Below are 20742 nucleotides of genomic sequence, written 5' to 3'. Positions count from 1 at the left end.
TTTACATTGTACCTGCTATGTACAGTATATGTACAGTACATTGTATACCTGCACTAAGTACATTGCCTTTATACTAGCACTTTCTATGCATTTTGTAAACCTGTACAGTTAATGTTAATAATAATAACTCAATAAAGATAAGAAAGAGAGAGAGAAGCAATACACAAGGTCACACACACACACACACACACACACACACACACACACCGTCAATTTGATTCATCGGTATGTGAAGTTGCAACACAACGATGGCAATTCACTTACTTGTATTATTGGATAAAGTCATTTTGACACTAAACACTAAAGTTTTAAAAAAAAAATTAAAGATAAAGTTCCAGCGGAAGTTTGAATATCATATTTTTTCGGCTGGCAGTGTGTTTAATTGTACGTCTGGCAGTGAGCGTTTAATTGTACGTCTGGCAGTGAGTGAATATTTGTACGTCTGGCAGCGTGAGCGAATGCATGAACTTCATGGTGATTATGGAGTGAAGAATCAATAACGTTATCTTATCATTCATATTTTTGAGAAACTCTTTACAATTATTTGCAGTTAAAACACACTTGATTTCTATCAAGTGTTATCTAATCAATACAACAAAGCCGTCGTTTTGTTGCTGTGTTATGTAATGAGCACCAGGACCCACATGCTACAGGGAGACCATCTAAATGTTTATAATGAAGTAACAAATGGGATGATGTGTGGCGGTGGTTGAGTGGATACAAGGCTCGCTGTGATGGTGTACCTAATTTTACAAGTTGAGGAAGTGAAGGTGGTCAAGCGCAGCGCCCTGGTCATCTTGCTGCCGCCTTGTGTACCGGAGGCTTATAGTAAGTAGTGTACTTATCTACACTGTCCCCGACACAAAAAAAAAACTGGACCCAAACTCTGCCAAAGTGTGCACGAACCCCTAAAAAGACAAACAATTGAGAAAAACAACAATTGAAAATGAAGTGTAATCGATTTTATATACAATGAACTTGGACAGTTAAAGTAAAAAAAAAATATATACAGTACATGACAGAGTAGGTGCGGATACAAACAATGTACATAAACAAGACAGGTGTGCACACAATACACTGTCGGCCACAAGTGTTATCATACTGCCATCTATGCTTTAGCTCTCAAACTACATTCCTAGATTATGGAAGTTAGCTATGAGTCCAGTGAGCTTCCTCTCTGTGTCTGTTGTTTACGGTTTACGTTATGATCTACTCAGTGTGTCGTTGAGCTGTGTTAATCTTGGGTGTAATCATGCACAGTTTCGCTGTCTGTATCTGGTGCTGAGTTCTGCCTTACGCTGCTTCTGAAGTGGTAAGTAAAGACATCTTTGTTTTTATTATATCTATCTTAGAAAGGTTGTAAGATGGGGAAATGGGAGGGAGAGGGAGGCGGTGCATATGGAGGTGAGAGAGGAGGAGGAATTTGAGCCATATTTTGGCCTGACTGTTCTTGGTCACGATTGGGTGATAGTGTGGCCAACTAAAGGTATAAAGGAAATGAGGGTAATTATTAAGGAGACGGTCATCATCTTCTGTCTTCCTTAGTTGATAACTTTAAATATTTATGTAATCTATTTAATAAGTTTTAGGTCAATTTATGATGGTAGCCAGCTTTCGAATTCCGTTATTTTATTGTTTGCAACCACATTGCAAAGAATGTTGCACTATAGGAAACGCGGGATCCATTCGTAATTTGTTTAATGTGTTGCATTAGACAATGTCAAGGCTTCTGTAGTTGAAAACCAAGTAGCCAGAGGGCGGGCAGTCAAGCTTATAGTTCGAAGACTCGGTTTAGGATTCAGAATATTGGAATTTGTCAATGTATACATAAACAGCACGTAAACAAACAATGTATACAGACACTGCGGGTATACAATGGTACACAGTAACTAGATCTAACCAAGGAAGTGTGTGTCATGAGGGAGGGAGGATGGTGTGGTGATGGGGAGTAAAGAAGGTTGGGAGGGGAGGTGAGCTGCCCGTGAAAAACTAGTAGCCCACATGATGTAACGTCCACGTGGGTCCTCACACACACACACTCTACTCGGCTGGTTGGCTCATGTTTTGGTTGTTGATGGCTTGTGTATCTACAGTGCGGCCAGAAACAGTAATTACTACCCCGGAGCCACGGCTAGTGAGGCAGATATTGACACAGGCAATTCACCAGCCACGATAGTTCCAAACTACTCAGCAACGTTTATACGGGGGAGGGGGGTTGTCTGATCGCCACGTCTTCACTTACTGTCTCCGGCTACTAGGGAGGTTGAAAGACCTTAGTTGTTTAACCATTACTTACCTGTACTGTCTATATACATTATATTATATACCTGTATTCTATATACATTATTTATATACCGCCCCTTCAATGTAAATTGGTATGCACACTAGGCTAGGCTCTAAGACCAGTCGATCCACCCAAGGAAGTTACTGTCATGTGAGGGTTGATGACCACGACCCTCCCTCACCTAACATGGGCGTGAGCTGAGGAAGGTTAGGCTAGGACTGTTCTACTTTGTGAAATGTTAATTTATTTATCTTGTGTCACCTGTTAGCTTAATACTGTAGTAGGTCGGTGTGTTGTCTGTTACACTGAAGCCGTACATGTTCCCAGTGTTGGTCAGATCTGGATATAAAGGAACTAACACGGTACCGTCACAATATTTTCTGGCAGGTTATCCCAAAAGTTCACAACTCTTACTCCAAAGTTACGCATTGAGAATAGTCAGTCACCTATAGTTTCTTTAACTTGCTGTTAAAACGCCGAAAGCTACAATACCCAGAGGCACGGCGAGTTCTGCATTCTTGGAGAGGACATTTAACACTCACAAGGCCGCGACAACGAGCATCATATAATCCGTGGGGGCAAAAAATGTACCCGTGACGTCACTAGGACCAACACAATAGCGGGTGGCGCCACTTGACTCAGCCGCCGTCAATCTTCCTCACTACAACTCACACCGACTGAGACAGTGTTGTGTTATGTAACGTATCACAACGGCCTCAACAACCGAAGTAAGATATATAAACTCGTGTTGTTTAAGTCAGTACATATACTAAGGTCATTAATCATTATGACAATAACAACAACAATTAACCAAATTACCAAAAGTCATCACAAACTTTCATGTCAACAAGAGATTGTCACCCACATTTGGTCGCGCTGATGCCTGACCTTTCACATGACCTTAATATCACTCGTAATCAAGGTCTAAACAGTTAAATATTATTCGTGATCAAGGTCCTAACAGCTGAATATTACCCTTGATGGTACTCACAGAATATTTACATTAGAGAGTAAACGGGGCGGGAAAAATTATCGTACAGTAATCAAGAATTAAAAAGGCGGGAAAAACTATCATACAGTAATCAACTCACCATTGCACGGTGCTGAGGTTGGGATTCATAACAGGTGTCTGAAGCTGTCCAGTTCCTGTGAGAGAAAAGGTGATTTATATAAGGATTAATGAAAGAAGAGATGATTTATATAAGGATTAATGAAAGAGATGATTTATATAAGGATTAATGAAAGAAGAGATGATTTATATAAGGATTAATGAAAGAAGAGATGATTTATATAAGGATTAATGAAAGAAGAGATGATTTATATAAGGATTAATGAAAGAAGAGATGATTTATATAAGGATTAATGAAAGAAAAGATGATTTATATAAGGATTAATGAAAGAAGAGATGATTTATATAAGGATTAATGAAAGAAGAGATGATTTATATAAGGATTAATGAAAAGAGATGATTTATATAAGGATTGATAAAAAAGAGATGATTTATAAAAGGATTAATGAAAGAGATGATTTATATAAGGATTACTGAAAGAGGATTTATATAAGGATTAATGAAAGAAAAGTTAGTTTATATGAGTTAATGAAAGAAAATGTGATTTCCTTAAGCGTTCACGGAAGGTAAGAAAGTACTGGTAGCCATTTTCCTTAAACTTCTAAGAGCTTTTCCCAGTACTGAAAGTTGTCATTTTCTCCGCAAAGTTCAAATTATTAAACCCAAATTATGTCCGTAATTCGTAATAGTACAGTGTAGTGAAGACAATTGGTGTTCAATAATTAACACATAATATATACAATATATTAAGTGGTATAGTTTAGCGATATAATATGAGGCAGTGTTAAGTTAGTTTAGATAAGGGCGTGTTAGGTAGAGTAAAAGTGTTAGGTAAAGTAAGAGTGCGTTAGGAAGGGTAAGAGTGTGTTAAGTAAAGTAAAGAGTGTGTTAGGAATGGTAAGTGTGTTAGGAATGGTAAGAGTGTGTTAGGAATGGTAAGAGTGTGTTAGGAATGGTAAGAGTGTGTTAGGTAAAGTAAGAGTGTGTTAGGTAAAGTAAGAGTGTGTTAGGAATGGTAAGAGTGTGTTAGGTAAAGTAAGAGTGTGTTAGGAATGGTAAGAGTGTGTTAGGAAGGGTAAGAGTGTGTTAGGTAAAGTAAAGAGAGTGTTAGGAATGGTAAGAGTGGTGTTAGGAATGGTAATAAAAGAAAGAGAGTGTTAGGAATGGTAAGAGTGTGTTAGGAATGGTAAGAGTGTGTTAGGTAAAGTAAAGAGTGTTAGGAAGGGTAAGAGTGTGTTAGGAATGGTAAGAGTGTGTTAGGTAAAGTAAAGAGAGTGTTAGGTAAAGTAAAAGTGTGTTAGGAATGGTAAGAGTGTGTTAGGTAAAGTAAAGAGAGTGTTAGGAAGGGTAAGAGTGCCAAAGGCAGAGTGTGTTAGTGGTAAGAGTGTGAGTAAAGTTGTGTTAGGAATGGTAAGAGTGTGTTAGGTAAAGTAAGAGTGTGTTAGGAATGGTAAGAGTGTGTTAGGAAGGGTAAGAGTGTGTTAGGAATGGTAAGAGTGTGTTAGGTAAAGTAAAGAGAGTGTTAGGAAGGGTAAGAGTGTGTTAGGAATGGTAAGAGTGTGTCAGGTAAAGTAAGAGTGTGTTAGGAATGGTAAGAGTGTGTTAGGTAAAGTAAAGAGAGTGTTAGGAAGGGTAAGAGTGTGTTAGGAATGGTAAGAGTGTGTCAGGTAAAGTAAAGAGAGTGTTAGGAAGGGTAAGAGTGTGTTAGGAATGGTAAGAGTGTGTCAGGTAAAGTAAGAGTGTGTTAGGAATGGTAAGAGTGTGTTAGGTAAAGTAAAGAGAGTGTTAGGAAGGGTAAGAGTGTGTTAGGAAGGGTAAGAGTGTGTTAGGTAAAGTAAAGAGAGTGTTAGGAAGGGTAAGAGTGTGTTAGGAATGGTAAGAGTGTGTTAGGAATGGTAAGAGTGTGTTAGGTAAAGTAAAGAGAGTGTTAGGAAGGGTAAGAGTGTGTTAGGAATGGTAAGAGTGTGTTAAGTAAAGTAAGAGTGTTAGGAATGGTAAGAGTGTGTTACGTAAGGTAAGAGTGTGTTAGGTAAAGTAAGAGTGTGTTAGGTAAAGTAAGAGTGTGTTAGGTAAAGTAAGAGTGTGTTAGGTACCAGTGTTAGGAAACATTTTGTACTCATTTTTTTGCATTGTTTATTGGTACTACAACTATCAGTGACGTACACGGCGACGTACACAACTGCCAATGACGTACACGACTATCAATGACGGACATGGCGATGTACACAGCTATCAATGACGTACACGGCGACGTACACAGCTATCAATGACGTACACGACGACGTACACAACTGCCAATGACTTACACGACGACGTACACAACTATCAATAACGTACCGGCGACGTACACAACTATCAATAACGTACCGGCGACGTACACAACTATCAATGACGTACACAAGTATTAGTGATGTACACAGTGATGTATACAAATCTATGACGTACATAGTAGGTCATGGAAAGTGTGGACCGTCTGCAGGTTGTGTACAGAATGAGACTCAGGACCAGTTTTTTCTCTCACAGCTGCCACACAAGTCTACTAGTGGTGACGCTGCCACACTAGTACAGTATCGTAGTGTCTTTCTGCGGCTGTTAGTCTGTGGCGTTAGGGCTGGTAGTTGGACTGTGGCACTAGTGACTGGCAGGAACAGTATCCGACTATGACGTGATCAAACATAAACACAGTACCATCTTGAGGCGGCCAACGTACAGTAAATGAATCACCTGAAGATTAAACACCTACCCGAGGGGATTATGCTGGCCTAGCTTAGCGTGTAACTTGCTGTTGTGTAGTTTACAGTCCACTTAACACCTGTAGTTAAAAATACCTTACTTAACCTAACATTACTTAATCACTTACATATAGTAACTTCACCAAACTTAACCTGAACAAAAAACGTGTGTGTGTGTGTGTGCTATCAGTGAGTCACGTGTGGTTTAACAGATATGACTGCCTCATAACAACCAGTGTAAACTAATGTAGTATCGTATACATTGTAAACTTTGATAGTATACACTGTAAACTTATGTTGTACCGTATACATTGTAAACTTTGATAGTATACACTGTAAACTTATGTAGTACCGTATACATTGTAAACTTTGATAGTATACACTGTAAACTTATGTAGTACCGTATACAGTGTCAACTTTGATAGTATACACTGTAAACTTATGTAGTACCGTATACATTGTAAACTTTGATAGTATACACTGTAAACTTATGTAGTACCGTATACATTGTAAACTTTGATAGTATACACTGTAAACTTATGTAGTACCGTATACATTGTAAACTTTGATAGTATACACTGTAAACTTATGTAGTACCGTATACATTGTAAACTTTGATAGTACAAATAGCCTGTCAGGTGTTGAGTGAAAAAGTAGTAATTTGTTGTGATGTCCTGTGGCAATAAACACCATAACTCAACAGTACCGAACAACAACAAGTACAAAACACAACACAACACAATAACAACACAACACAACACAACAACAACACAAACAACACAACAAAGAACAACACAAACACTTCTCACGAAAGATACACAAAAACATCACTCATTATCATCCATCTTTTATAATGATCACAATGACAAACTGATAATGACTTTCTGAAGCTATCCGTGGTCAATGTCCCTAACTGTTGACCATTCATTATATACCTGCACTGTTTATATACAACTTTTCTACATATATTTGTTTTTCTAGCTGTGGAAGCTTTTAACTAAATAAACTTTTAATATCTTTCTACTATTACTGGTATTACTAAAAGTGGTATATGAAGTTTTGTTTACACACAAGAACAGAGCCACACTAACCAAACCTAATTTCATATCGAGCTGTAACGTTATCAAGAGGGACAGTCGTCGATAAATATTAACACTGGTCTGTATATAGTAGCGAGTGACAGGCAGTACTCTTGTAAACATCAAAGAAGGATGTTGGATAAAATTGCTACAACATTCGTCTTCCATTGCCTATATGGACGTTAGTGTCAGCATAATCACTGGTAACTTAAGATAATAAATATGTGTAAAATAATATAATAAAATACACTGTGGATATCAACATTAGCTTGGCAGTACTTACGTAAAATATAAATCTGCTAATAACAAGTTACATAAATATTATGTTGTTTATATATAAGTAACATAAGTCAACTTAGAGATAATAAATGTGTATAAACATAATAAAACAAGAATAACATACATTGTAAACAGCAGCCGTACGTTTGGCAGCGAGGAACTGTGTGCCTTCGACCGCGGTTAGGCAATGTTGAAACCTTTTTGGCTGAGCTCACCTTCTGCTGCTCTCACTCTCCCTCGCAGCTGGGTGTTCACTTAAATATTTCTCACAATATTTATCTTAGATCAATATTACACAAACACGATAATATTTATGAAGCACCACTTAGTAATTCACTGTAGTTGACACGGTTGTCTCGCCAACTTGAAGCGCTACCAACCTCTACAAAGGTTCGTCTTTCACTGACTAACTCCCTAATTCTTGTTTTGATCATGTGACTCGGTGGGGATGACGTAAGCATGGGCGAGGCCTCTCATTGGCCATAGCTGACGCCAGATACGATGAGCCAATCGCGTGACGTCTATGAGGGGGTGTGTTGTGTTTACGTGCGTTGGTGCAACCGCTAACATATTTCTAAGTTGTTTTTAGGATAACCTTGGAGTGTTTATTGTTAATAACTCTATATACAACATAGTAAAATATTCTCATAAAGATAGGTATAGGGACAGTTATGATAATATAACAGGTCCTTCTGAAAAATGTGAGGACAATAAACATCGCTCGCGCTATCTGGCATTGCGCGAATGCCATCCACACCACACACACACACACACGAACTAACAAGCAGGAGGCTATCGTGCTGCGGTGCCAAACTTATACCATAAACAATCTCAAACCTGCCATCCACACCACACACACACACACACGAACTAACAAGCAGGAGGTTATCATCCTACGGTGCCAAACTTATACCATAAACAATCTCAAACCTGCCATCCACACCACACACACACGAACTAACAAACGGGAGGTTATCGTTCTACGGTGCCAAACTTATACCATAAACAATCTCAAAACCTAGAATTTTACTTATAAATATATTCTTATATAACTAGAAACACAGCAACATCTTCACATTCGCTAATCTACCCGCAAGAGAACACCGTAAGGCAACGAGAAACTCAACCTTGGTTATAGATTTGGCACACGTGTTTAACTGGATTGCATCAGTCAGGGCCAGATAGAACTCGGCAAACACACGGACACGTGCACCTCACAACAACAATAACAATATGGCATGGTCTTACGATAGTTCCTACGGTAGATATTTCTAGTGAGTGCAGAAACATGAATATCTCTAGCGGTTTAACTTGTATCACCACAAACATAGAGGCATCAGGGCCAGAACTCAACACACAGAAACGTGCATCTTGCTGCAACAATAACAACAACACGGCGTGGTGTGACGGTGGTTCCTGCAGTAATTTTCCTCGTCGTGATAGAGGCAAGGAAGTACATTATCTGTTTAACTTTACTTCTATCACAGAGTTAGTTACACCGAGCCTCTATCTTCACCACTCACCTAACACCTGTCAATGTTTATTAATTCTCTACGTTTGCTTAAGTTAGTAAATGTTTAAGGTAAATTTTCACGTCTACAATTAATGGAAATGTTTACATAAATGATAAATTCCTTTTCCATGTTTATACACAAATGTATTTCCTCTAACACACACACACACACAGTCCTCACCCCTCCTCTCACCCCCCTCCTCCTACACCTCCCCACCCCCTCCTCCTACACCGCCTCACCCTCTCCCTCCCACACCGCCCTCATCCTCCTCCTCCCACACCTCCTCCTCCACCCTCCCACACCTCCCTCCCTCCATCCTCCTGCACCTCCCCACCCCTCTCCTCCCACACCGCCCCTCACCCTCCTCTCATCCCTCTCCCTCCCTCACCCCTCCCTCCCTCCTCCCACACCTCCCTCCTCCTCACCCTCCCTCCCACACCGCCCTCATCCCCCTCCTCCCACACCTCCTCCCTCCATCCTCCTAAACCTCCCTCCCTCCATCCTCCTACACCTCCCTCACTCCCTCCTCCCACACCTCCCACACCCCTCCCACACTCACGCCCTCTTACAGTATTCCGTCGGTATTTCCCATAATGAGTTCAATAAAAACTGTATTTCGTAATATTACTAACTACATAAAACGATAACTTACGAAAATTTTAAGATTGGTTAAAGGTGATTTTGTACTTATCTTCAAGGGGATTTTAGGAGTAAATAAGGTTTTTGTAACTTAATATAATATGGTTGTTGTGGAATGTGTGTGTGTGTGTGTGTGTGTGTGTGTGTGTGTGTGTGTGTGTGTGTGTGTGTGTGTGTGTGTACCCTAGCTGCTGTCAATTGCTACGTAATGATGGGAACACACACACACACACACACACACACACACACACACATTTAGAGAGAGAGAGAGAGAGAGAGCACAGGAGTGGCCTTGGTGGTTCCTGCGGCCAACACAGCGCCACCACCTCTCTGCCATCCATCACAGAGCTGAACAACTCTCTCACTGAGATCGATATAGATATTTATTCAGTAAATCACTATACAGATCTTTATTGATTCAAGCCGTAAATAAGGAGACAGTGTAGACATAAAAACAATGTACATGGACGGTGTAGGTATATAAACAATGTACATATAGACGGTGCAGGTATATAAACAATGTACATAGTTCAGGTACACGATAGACAGTGCAGGTATATAAACAATGTATATAAACACTGCAGTAGGTAGACACAGTGGTATACAGTCGGCCGATTTCATCAAGTACAGCCCCAGGAAAGTTGTTATGAGCTTATTTCCATATTGGTCTGACACTTCTCTCTACGTACCATCTCCCTCCCTCTCTCTCCCCGCCCTCCCTCTCTCTCCCCTCCCTCCCTCTCTCTCCCCGCCCTCCCTCTCTCTCCCTGCCCTCCCTCTCTCTCCCTGCCCCCTCTCTTTCCCCCCCTTCCCTCTCTCTTTCTCTCATTGGATAAACGTAAAAGTGGAATTTCCAAGAATATCAACAAAGACAAAATGTGTTAAGAGGAAGGAGGGGGAGGGGAGGGAGGAAGAAGAAAGAGCGATAGAGGAGGAGGAGGAGGGGGAGACAGAGTGGGAGGGTTGAGGAGAGGAGGAAGAGAGTGGGAGGGTGAGAAGGGAGGCAAGAGCAGGAGAGAAAGGACGGGGGAGGGAAGAGGGGTGAGGAAAAGTGAGTATGTAAGGGAGGGGGAGTGAGAGGAACAAGAGAAAGAGAAGGGGGAGGGGGAGCTGTGAGGAGAGGAGGTGGTGGTGAAGATGATGGGAGCTATGGTTGCCACGGTAACCAGTCGCACCACCGCCCACGTGACTTTGTTTACAACTTCACAACCAAAATAAACAGCCTCCATTTTTAAATCCCACTTTGTCAGCAATAACAAAGGGATGCCAATTCAGCGTCTTATTATTTACTTACACAATTGATTAGTTGATTGTGTTTATATTATTGTTGTTGTTTATGTGATGATAATAATAATAATAATAATAATAATAATAATAATAACATTGCTAAGACAAAGACTGATTGAACTGAGACAAAGGATGATTGAACTGAGACAAAGACTGAATGGCTAAGACAAAGACTGAATGGCTAAGACAAAGACTGATTGAACTGAGACAAAGACTGATTGAACTGAGACAAAGACTGAATGGCTAAGACAAAGACTGATTGAACTGAGACAAAGACTGAATGAACTAAGACAAAGACTGAATGAACTAAGACAAAGACTGAATGATCTAAGACAAAGACTGAATGAACTGACACAAAGACTGAATGAACTGACACAAAGACTGAATGAACTAAGGCAAAGACTGAATGAACTGACACAAAGACTGAATGAACTGAGACAAAGACTGAATGATCTAAGACAAAGACTGAATGAACTGACACAAAGACTGAATGAACTGAGACAAAGACTGAATAACTAAGACAAAGACTGAATAACTAAGACAAAGACTGAATGAACTAAGACAAAGACTGAATGAACTGAGACAAAAACTGAATAACTGAGACAAAGACTGAATGGCTGAGACAAAGACTGATTGAACTGAGACAAAGACTGAATGGCTGAGACAAAGACTGAATAACTAAGACAAAGACTGAATGAACGAAGACAAAGACTGAATGAACGAAGACAAAGACTGAATAACTAAGACAAAGACTGAATGAACTAAGACAAAGACTGAATGAACTGAGACAAAGACTGAATGAACTGAGACAAAAACTGAATAACTGAGACAAAGACTGAATGGCTAAGACAAAGATTGATTGAACTGAGACAAAGACTGAATGGCTGAGACAAAGACTGAATAACTAAGACAAAGACTGAATGAACGAAGACAAAGACTGAATAACTAAGACAAAGACTGAATGAACGAAGACAAAGACTGAATAACTAAGACAAAGACTGAATGAACGAAGACAAAGACTGAATAACTAAGACAAAGACTGAATGAACTAAGACAAAGACTGAATGAACGAAGACAAAGACTGAATGAACTGAGACAAAAACTGATTGAACTAAAACAAAGACTGAATGAACTGAGACAAAGACAATGAACTGAGACAAAGACTGAATGAACTAAGACAAAGACTGATTGAACTAAGACAAAGACTGAATGAACTGAGACAAAGACTGAATGAACTAAGACAAAGACTGAATGATCTAAGACAAAGACTGAATGATCTAAGACAAAGACTGAATAACTAAGACAAAGACTGAATAACTAAGACAAAGACTGGATGAACTTAGACAAAGACTGAATGATCTAAGACAAAGACTGGATGAATTTAGACAAAGACTGAATGAACTGAGACAAAGACTGATTGAACTAAGACAAAGACTGATTGAACTAAAACAAAGACTGAATAACTGAGACAAAGACTGAGCACTTGACTCCCGTGTGTGTGTGTCACCTACCGACTCAAGGAACGTGTGTCCACAAGTTTTACACGACAGACAAAGAAACACCCAACAAGGAAATACGTCATCAACAACAACTACAACACAAGCACTCAACAAGGAAAAAACCAACTGATGGCATGAGAGAGAGAGAGAGAGAGAGAGAGAGAGAGAGAGAGAGAGAGAGAGACTTTCTCCAGGCGGCGGTTCTGTGCAACAAAAACTAGTACTGTATTCATAGGTTCTCAACCAACTGTCACCTCTCACATTTACACCAGCTACAACAGGTAACTTTCTTCTCTGTCTGTCTCTCTCTCTCTTGGGCTGTCTGTCTCTCGGTCTGTCTGTGTCTTTCTCTCTCGGTCTATCTGTCTGTCTCTCGGTCTGTCTGTCTCTGGCTTTGTGACAGTAATCGTGTGTGTGAGGCTGGCGAATATATGTTGATCTTCCTGTTGTGTTTACCTGTATCTGTACCTGTAATTACTTCTATACCTGTACCCACACCCAATGAAATACATATTACAGTACATTACACCACATTAGCCAAACCAGCCATTAAGTGGGAGTACAGCTGTATCCTTCAATGCAGTATATATTAAAATACCATTACAAATTATAGGTCACTTGGCTTATTAGAAAAAAAAGCAGGAACTATGACGTCACACTGCCAGGTAGATAATATAATAATAATGGTTACACCCTGAGTTAACGAGCTGCATGACCCAGTGTTTAAGGTGTAGAAGCTGTCGCCAACACAACAACCACACCCTGAGTTAACGAGCTGCATGACCCAGTGTTTAAGGAGTAGAAGCTGTCACCAACACAACAACCACACCCTGAGTTAACGAGCTGCATGACCCAGTGTTTAAGGTGTAGAAGCTGTCACCAACACAACAACCACACCCTGAGTTAACGAGCTGCATGACCCAGTGTTTAAGGTGTAGAAGCTGTCGCCAACACAACAACCACACCCTGAGTTAACGAGCTGCATGACCCAGTGTTTAAGGTGTAGAAGCTGTCACCAACACAACAACCACACCCTGAGTTAACGAGCTGCATGACCCAGTGTTTAAGGTGTAGAAGCTGTCGCCAACACAACAACCACACCCTGAGTTAACGAGCTGCATGACCCAGTGTTTAAGGTGTAGAAGCTGTCGCCAACACAACAACCACACCCTGAGTTAACGACCGGACAACTCGCCAACTGCACTGGCAAACCAATACCCTGGGATCGGACCCGGGTCCGCTCGCTTGCGAAGCGAGCGTGCTGACCATTACACCACAGGCCGCGATTGCTAACCATTACACCGCAGGTCGCTAGGTAGACACACACACTAAACCAGACATCTAGACACTCAGACAAGCTCCCAGACACCTAGACACTCACTCACTCAGACACGAAGCCACACACACACACACCAAGACAGATAAGATAAGAACACAAGAATGGAGGAAACTGCAGCGGGCCTATTGTCCCATACTGGGCAGTCCCGTTTACACCCAACCCCTATTGCTCATATAAGCATCCAACCTATGTTCGAAGCTATCCAGCGTATTCGAGTTAATGATGATATTTGGTAACTTGTTCCATTCATCCACAACTCTGTTTCCAAACCAGTGTTTACCTATTTCACGCCGAAATCTAAATTTGTCTAATTTAAAACCATTGTTACGAGACACTGTACTCACTGGTAAATCGAAGCTGTAACTATAACGTATGAATGTATAATAAAAAGGTACAAAAAATATCACATTACAAATTTACAGGTATGGTTAAGTTGGGTAGGTCATGTCAGGTCAGGTTAGTTTAGATTAGAATAGGTTAGGTCAGGTCAGGTTAGGTTACAATACACCACCACAACACTGTATTAAGTCTTAAAAGTACCAATGTTACAGTAGTGTTAAGTTTACAGTAATGAGACGACCAGAGACCATCCTAGGACAGTCACACGTCGATATGGTGTGTGTGTGTGTGTGTGTGTGTGTGTGTGTGTGTGTGTGTGCATAGTAAACACATATATACAGTGTATGGTACATTAGTATGTAAGTATGAATATATCTAAGTATAGTGAACATGTGTGTATAGTGTATGGTATATTAGTGTGTATGTATGTATGTGTATTTATGTGCATATGAACCGTTCCCAAAGACTTCCACAAGACACGCAGTACTACGCCCTTACTCCCCACCTTCCGTCACAACAAACTACGCTCACGTGCCCAGCTGAGATGCGTAAATAAGTGTATATTAATAGATTACAGGAAGTGTTACTACGCTTACGCTAATTAACACCTGAGGCCTCACCCAATCATCCTATAGACCAATCATACTGTATAATTCATAATCCAATCATCCTCATCAACTACAAGTGTTTAGCTGTATATATTTATCTTAAGTTTCTTTTATTCTCATCTATATCTTACTATGTTTCTACCTCTGTGTGTGTGTGTATATTCTAGCAAGGTCCAAGTATTTCTGTTAGCGTCCAAGCCTCACCCCTGCCCCTTCCGTCCTTCTCTCTCTCCCTCCCTCTCCTTCCCTCCACTACTGCCTTTTCTCCCTCCCTCCTACCTTCCCTCACCTACCCCTCTCTCCCTCACTTACCCCCCTTCCCTCCCTCTCTCACCTACCCTTCTTCCTTCCCTTCCTCACCTACCCTCCCTCCCTCACCTACCCTCTCTCCCTCACCTACCCTCTTCCCTCCCTCTCTCACCTACCCTCTTCCCTCCCTCTCTCACCTACCCTCCTTCCTACCCTCCCTCCCTCACCTTCCCTCCACCACTGCCCAGGGAGGAGCTTGGCCTTGAGAGAGGCTATTGACCTCTTCAGTGTTATAACCCAAGAGATACACTTAAGCCTCACGTGTTGTTTGTTTATATAAGTCAGCTGTTGTTTGTTTACATAAGTCAGCTGTTGTTTGTTTACGTCAGTCAACTGTTGTTTGTTTACATAAGTCAGCTGTTGTTTGTTTACGTCAGTCAGCTCTTGTTTGTTTACGTCAGTCAGCTGTTGTTTGTTTACATAAGTCAGCTGTTATTTGTTTACATAAGTCAACTGTTGTATGTTTACGTCAGTCAACTGTTGTTTGTTTACATAAGTCAGTTGTTGTTTGTTTACATAAGTCAGCTGTTGTTTGTTTACGTCAATCAGCTGTTTTGTTTACATAAGTATCAGGTGTTGTTTGTTTCTTTAAATCAGCTGTTATATGTTTCCTTAAATCAGCTGTTGTTTGTTTACGTAAATCAGCTGTTGTGTTTGTCTCAGCGTGTTTGGCTTCATATGAACGGTACAACAGATGCTTCTATATATAAACACACAATGTGTTTTTTTTTTATAAAAATCTCTTCAAATTGAACTTTTGTCTATTTTTAAAAAACTTTTTGCAGGTTTTCATGGGGTTTCTACTACTACTACTACTACTACTACTACTACTACTACTACTACTACTACTACTAACAGTCACAATAACATAGAAGTATAAGTAGTAGTAATAATAATACCAACAGTAGTAATAAAAATAATAGCATAAGTGGCTGGCGTTAATAAATAAGGTTGATGACCCTCCAAGCATGAGATAGATGGTTGACTGGGGTAGGGCAGGGGAGGGGGGTACGAGGGTCAGGGAGGGATAGCAGGGCAGGGGAGGGGGTAGGAGGGTCAGGGAGGGATAGGGTTAGTCACTGCACCGTCAAGGTCTCTCTCCCTGTGCCATTCAATGAACTTCCTGAGAGTTCACTGTACCACATATCATTCATTGTGGAGTACAGGGATAAGTGTACCGTTCACTGTACCATCTTGATGTTACTGTACCATTCACTGTACCATCTTGATGTCACTGTACCATCTTGATGTTACTGTACCGTTCACTGCACCATCATGATGCCACTGCACCGTTCACTGTACCATCTTGATGTTACTTTACCGTTCACTGTACCATCTTGATGTTACTGTACCGTTCAATGTACCATCTTGATGTTACTGTACCGTTCACTGTACCATCTTGATGTTACTGTACCATCTTGATGTCACTGTACCGTTCACTGTACCATCTTGATGTTACTGTACCATCTTGATGTAACTGTACCATCTTGATGTCACTGTACCGTTCACTGTACCATCTTGATGTTACTGTACCGTTCACTGCACCATCATGATGCCACTGCACCGTTCACTGTACCATCTTGATGTCACTCTACCGTTCACTGTACCATCTTGATGTTACTGTACCGTTCACTGCACCATCATGATACCACTGCACCGTTCACTGTACCATCTTGATGTCACTGTACCGTTCACTGTACCATCTTGATGTTACTGTACCGTTCACTGCACCATCATGATACCACTGTCCCGTTCACTGTACCATCTTGATGTTACTGTACCGTTCACTGCACCATCTTGATGTCACTGTACCGTTCACTGTACCATCTTGATGTTACTGTACCGTTCACTGTACCATTTTGATATTACTGTACCGTTCACTGTACCATCTTGGTGTTACTGTACCGTTCACTGCACCATCATGATGCCACTGCACCGTTCGCTGTACCATCTTGATGTTACTGTACCGTTCACTGTACCATCTTGATGTCACTGTACGTTCACTACCATCTTGATGTCACTGTACCATTCACTGTACCATCTTGATGTCACTGTACCATCTTGATGTTACTGTACCGTTCACTGTACCACCTTGATGTTACTGTACCATCTTGATGTCACTGTACCGTTCACTGTACCATTATGATGTCACTGCACCGATCACTGTACCATCTTGATGTCACTGTACCTGTTCACCTTAGGTAAGTGAGCTTCAGGGCATGTCAGTGAACTTCAGGGTAGGTTAGTGAACTTCAGGGCAGGTCAGTGAACTCCAGGTCAGTGAACTTCAGGGCAGGTCAGTGAACTTCAGGGCAGGTTATTGAACTTCAGGGTAGGTTAATGAACTCCAGGTCAGTGAACTTCAGGCAGGTCAGTGAACTTCAGGGCTTGAACTCCAGGTCAGTGAACTTCAGGGCATGTCAGTGAACTTCAGGGTAGGTTAGTGAACTTCAGGGCAGGTCAGTGAACTCCAGGTCAGTGAACTTCAGGGCAGGTCAGTGAACTTCAGGGCAGGTTATTGAACTTCAGGGTAGGTTAATGAACTCCAGGGCAGGTCAGTGAACTTCAGGGCAGGTCAGTGAACTTCAGGGTAGGTTAATGAACTCCAGGGCAGGTCAGTGAACATCAGGGTAGGTTAGTGAACTTCAGGGCAGGTCAATGAACTCCAGGTCAGTGAACTTCAGGGCAGGTCAGTGAACTTCAGGGTAGGTTAGTGAACTTCAGGGCAGGTCAATGAACTCCAGGTCAGTGAACTTCAGGGCAGGTCAGTGAACTCCAGGGTAGGTTAGTGAACTTCAGGGTAGGTTAATGAACTCCAGGGCAGGTCATTGAACTTCAGGGTAGGGTAGTGAACTTGTTGGCAGTCTTAAGCTTATAAACCTCAAGGTCTGGTCTGGGTGATGAACTCTGGATCAGGTGGAAGGGATCAGTGAACGGCCACAGCTGTTGTCTCTGTCAGCGACACACCTTCCTACCTAACCTAACCTAACATGAACCTAACCTAACCTTCCTACCTAACCTAACCTAACATGAACCTAACCTAACCTAACGTGAACCTAACTTAACCTAACGTGAACCTAACCTAACATGAACCTAACCTAACCTAACATGAACCTAACCTAACCTAACATGAACCTAACCTAACCTAACATGAACCTAACCTAACCTAACATGAACCTAACCTAACCTAACATGAACCTAACCTAACCAAACATGAACCTAACCTAACCTAACGTGAACCTAACTTAACCTAACGTGAACCTAACCTAACTAATCTGGCCTAATATTTAACTAACTAAACGTAATTTAACCAAACAAATCTTAACTAGCCGAACTTAATCTAACCAATCTGAAGAAGGGAGGGAGGGAGGGGAGGGGAGGGAGGAGGGAGGGAGGGAGGGAGGAGGGAGAGAGAGAGAGAGAGAGGGGAGAGGGAGGGAGGGAGGGAGAGAGGAGGGAGAGAGGGAGGGAGGGAGAGAGAGAGGTGAGGGAGGGAGAGAGAGAGAGAGAGAGAGAGAGAGAGAGAGAGAGAGAGAGAGAGAGAGAGAGAGGAGGGGGGAGGAGAGAGAGGAAGGGAGGAGGAGAGGGGAGGGAGAGAGGGAGGGAGGGAGGGAGGGAGAGAGAGAGGTGAGGGAGGGGCTCCTTGGCGCCAGTGTGTTTATCTCACTAACTATGTGTGTCTACCTTCTTCCTGCTTCCTCCTTCACCTCCTCCTCCCTCCTCTCTCCCTCCCTCCTCCTCCTCTCCCTCCTTCACCTCCTCCTCCTCTCTCCCTCCTTCACCTCCTCCTCCTCTCTCCCTCCTTCACCTCCTCCTCCTCTTCCGTGATTCTTCATTATAATCAGAAAATTTATACATAAATATATATAAGATAAATACAGAGTAGATAGATAGATAGATAGATAGATAGATAGATAGATAGATAGATAGATAGATAGACATAGATATACACAAAAGATATAGATTGAAAGACAGAGGTAAAGACAGACTTATAAACAGCCAGACACAGACAGACAGACAGACAGATAGACAAGAGGTAAACATTCACGTCTTGATCAAGTATTTACAGGGTATAAAATAATGTTTTACTGTTATAATTAATGCAGGAACTACCGCCTACCCTGACCTTACTCAATGCATTCTTAACCTAACCTTAACCCAGATAATGACCCTTAACCTAACCTAACCTAACCTAACCTACCGCCTACCCTGACCTTACTCAATGCACTCTTAACCTAACCTTAACCCAGATAATGACCCTTAACCTAACCTTAACCCAGATAATGACCCTTAACCTCCCCTTAGCCAGCTCCTGTCATGCCTTAATCCACACAGTAATGTACTTTCCCCGGAACCACTGACGAGTATAACATTATCACACGTGTAAATCACCCAACACCGGAGGCTTCCATGGAGGGGAAGGGGGAGGAGGGGGAGGAAGAGGGGAGGGGGAGGGGGAGGGGGAACTAGTGAAGAATCGCTCTTTCCGTCGCATGAGAATGTGACTTCATGTGGTGGCGCAATTAGAAATGCATCTTCATTCTAATACTTTTTTTGTTCATAGTTCAAAAATTTTCAGGTCAAAGTTTATAAAATTTTGTAAATATATTCCTGTGGATTTAAAGAAAGTTGTAACAAAAAATAAATACGATATAACGAATAGCAGAGATGTTATTACGAAAACACTGGACCCTCCTACCTCGTGTATTTAAGTAATGTATTCATATTCTTCGTTATAACTAGAAAACGGTAATAAGTACATCAAATTTGTTCTAAGATAATTGATGCATCTTTTAATTCTGGATAACTTTTGTTCTATTAAATTTTTTGATTACCTGTGTCGTTTAGGTGCTAGAGTCCGATAACTATAAGCGAGTCAGTTCATCCAATAATGTATCTCATCTAAGGCTGTGTTGTTTTAGGCGGGAACAAGTCGGTGTTTATGTTTTGTTTACCTGACGTGATTATCTGAAGACTGGGAGGGGAGACACACACAACAGAGAGAGACAGAGAGACAGACATACAAAGAGAGACAGAGAGACAGACACACACAGAGAGAAAACAAACAAACAAACACACACACAGATATGTTGTTTTTGTCTCGTATCAGCATAGGTTTGTACTGCCAGCGACCCTTCACGCCCTAGAAACCTACTTTAAGGGTGCACCAGAGACCTTGATACTGTCTGTCTGTCACTTTGTGCTACACATACGCCCACCACTACCATACTACACGCCCACCACTACCATACTACACGCCCACCACTACCATACTACACGCCCACCATTACCATACTACACGCCCACCACTACCATACTACACGCCCACCACTACCATACTACCATACCACGCCCACCACTATACCGCCCACCACTACCATACTACACGCCCACCACCATACCATACTACACGCCCACACCACTACCATACTACACGCCCACCACTACCATACTACACGCCCACCACTACCATGCTACACGCCCACCACTACCATACTACCATTACCATACTTAAGGTCCTGGTATAAACACTTGTAAGTTTACTTTATATATTTATTTTAAGTAGAATTAAATATCATACTGTAATTACCTAACTGAATGTGAACAAGGGGGGGGAGGGAGAGAAGGAGGGAGAGAGAGAAGGAGGAGGGAGGGAGGGAAAAAGGAAGGAGGAGGGAGGGAGGGAAGGAAGTTGAGTGAGGAAAGGGAGGAGGGGAGGGAATTGGCACTACTTCCCCTTCGCACTTCCCTCTTCCACCCCTTCC

At 41.6% G+C, this 20742-nt stretch overlaps 1 protein-coding gene across 8 annotated transcripts in view; it reads right to left on the bottom strand.

The window, feature by feature from the left end:
- LOC121856022 (protein CREBRF homolog) overlaps positions 1-20742 on the bottom strand; it is a 58129-nt gene that overhangs the window by 20701 nt on the left and 16686 nt on the right. For 2 of the 8 annotated variants that reach the window (XM_042351274.1, XM_042351278.1), the window contains exon 2: positions 3376-3430. The exons of 1 other annotated variant lie outside the window; for it this stretch is intronic. In XM_042351274.1, the coding sequence (XP_042207208.1) occupies positions 3376-3378 (3 nt within the window). In that variant the 5' untranslated portion in view covers positions 3379-3430. Of the gene's footprint in view, positions 1-3375; positions 3431-7567; positions 7858-20742 lie in introns of those variants that run through there. 5 more of the 8 variants (XM_042351273.1, XM_042351275.1, XM_042351277.1 and 2 more) reach the window with 5 other exon arrangements.

This window comes from Homarus americanus, unplaced genomic scaffold (genome assembly GCF_018991925.1).
Source record: "Homarus americanus isolate GMGI-L3 unplaced genomic scaffold, GMGI_Hamer_2.0 scaffold19117, whole genome shotgun sequence".
Taxonomy (NCBI): domain Eukaryota; kingdom Metazoa; phylum Arthropoda; class Malacostraca; order Decapoda; family Nephropidae; genus Homarus; species Homarus americanus.
This window is presented reverse-complemented; position numbering and strand designations above follow the sequence as displayed.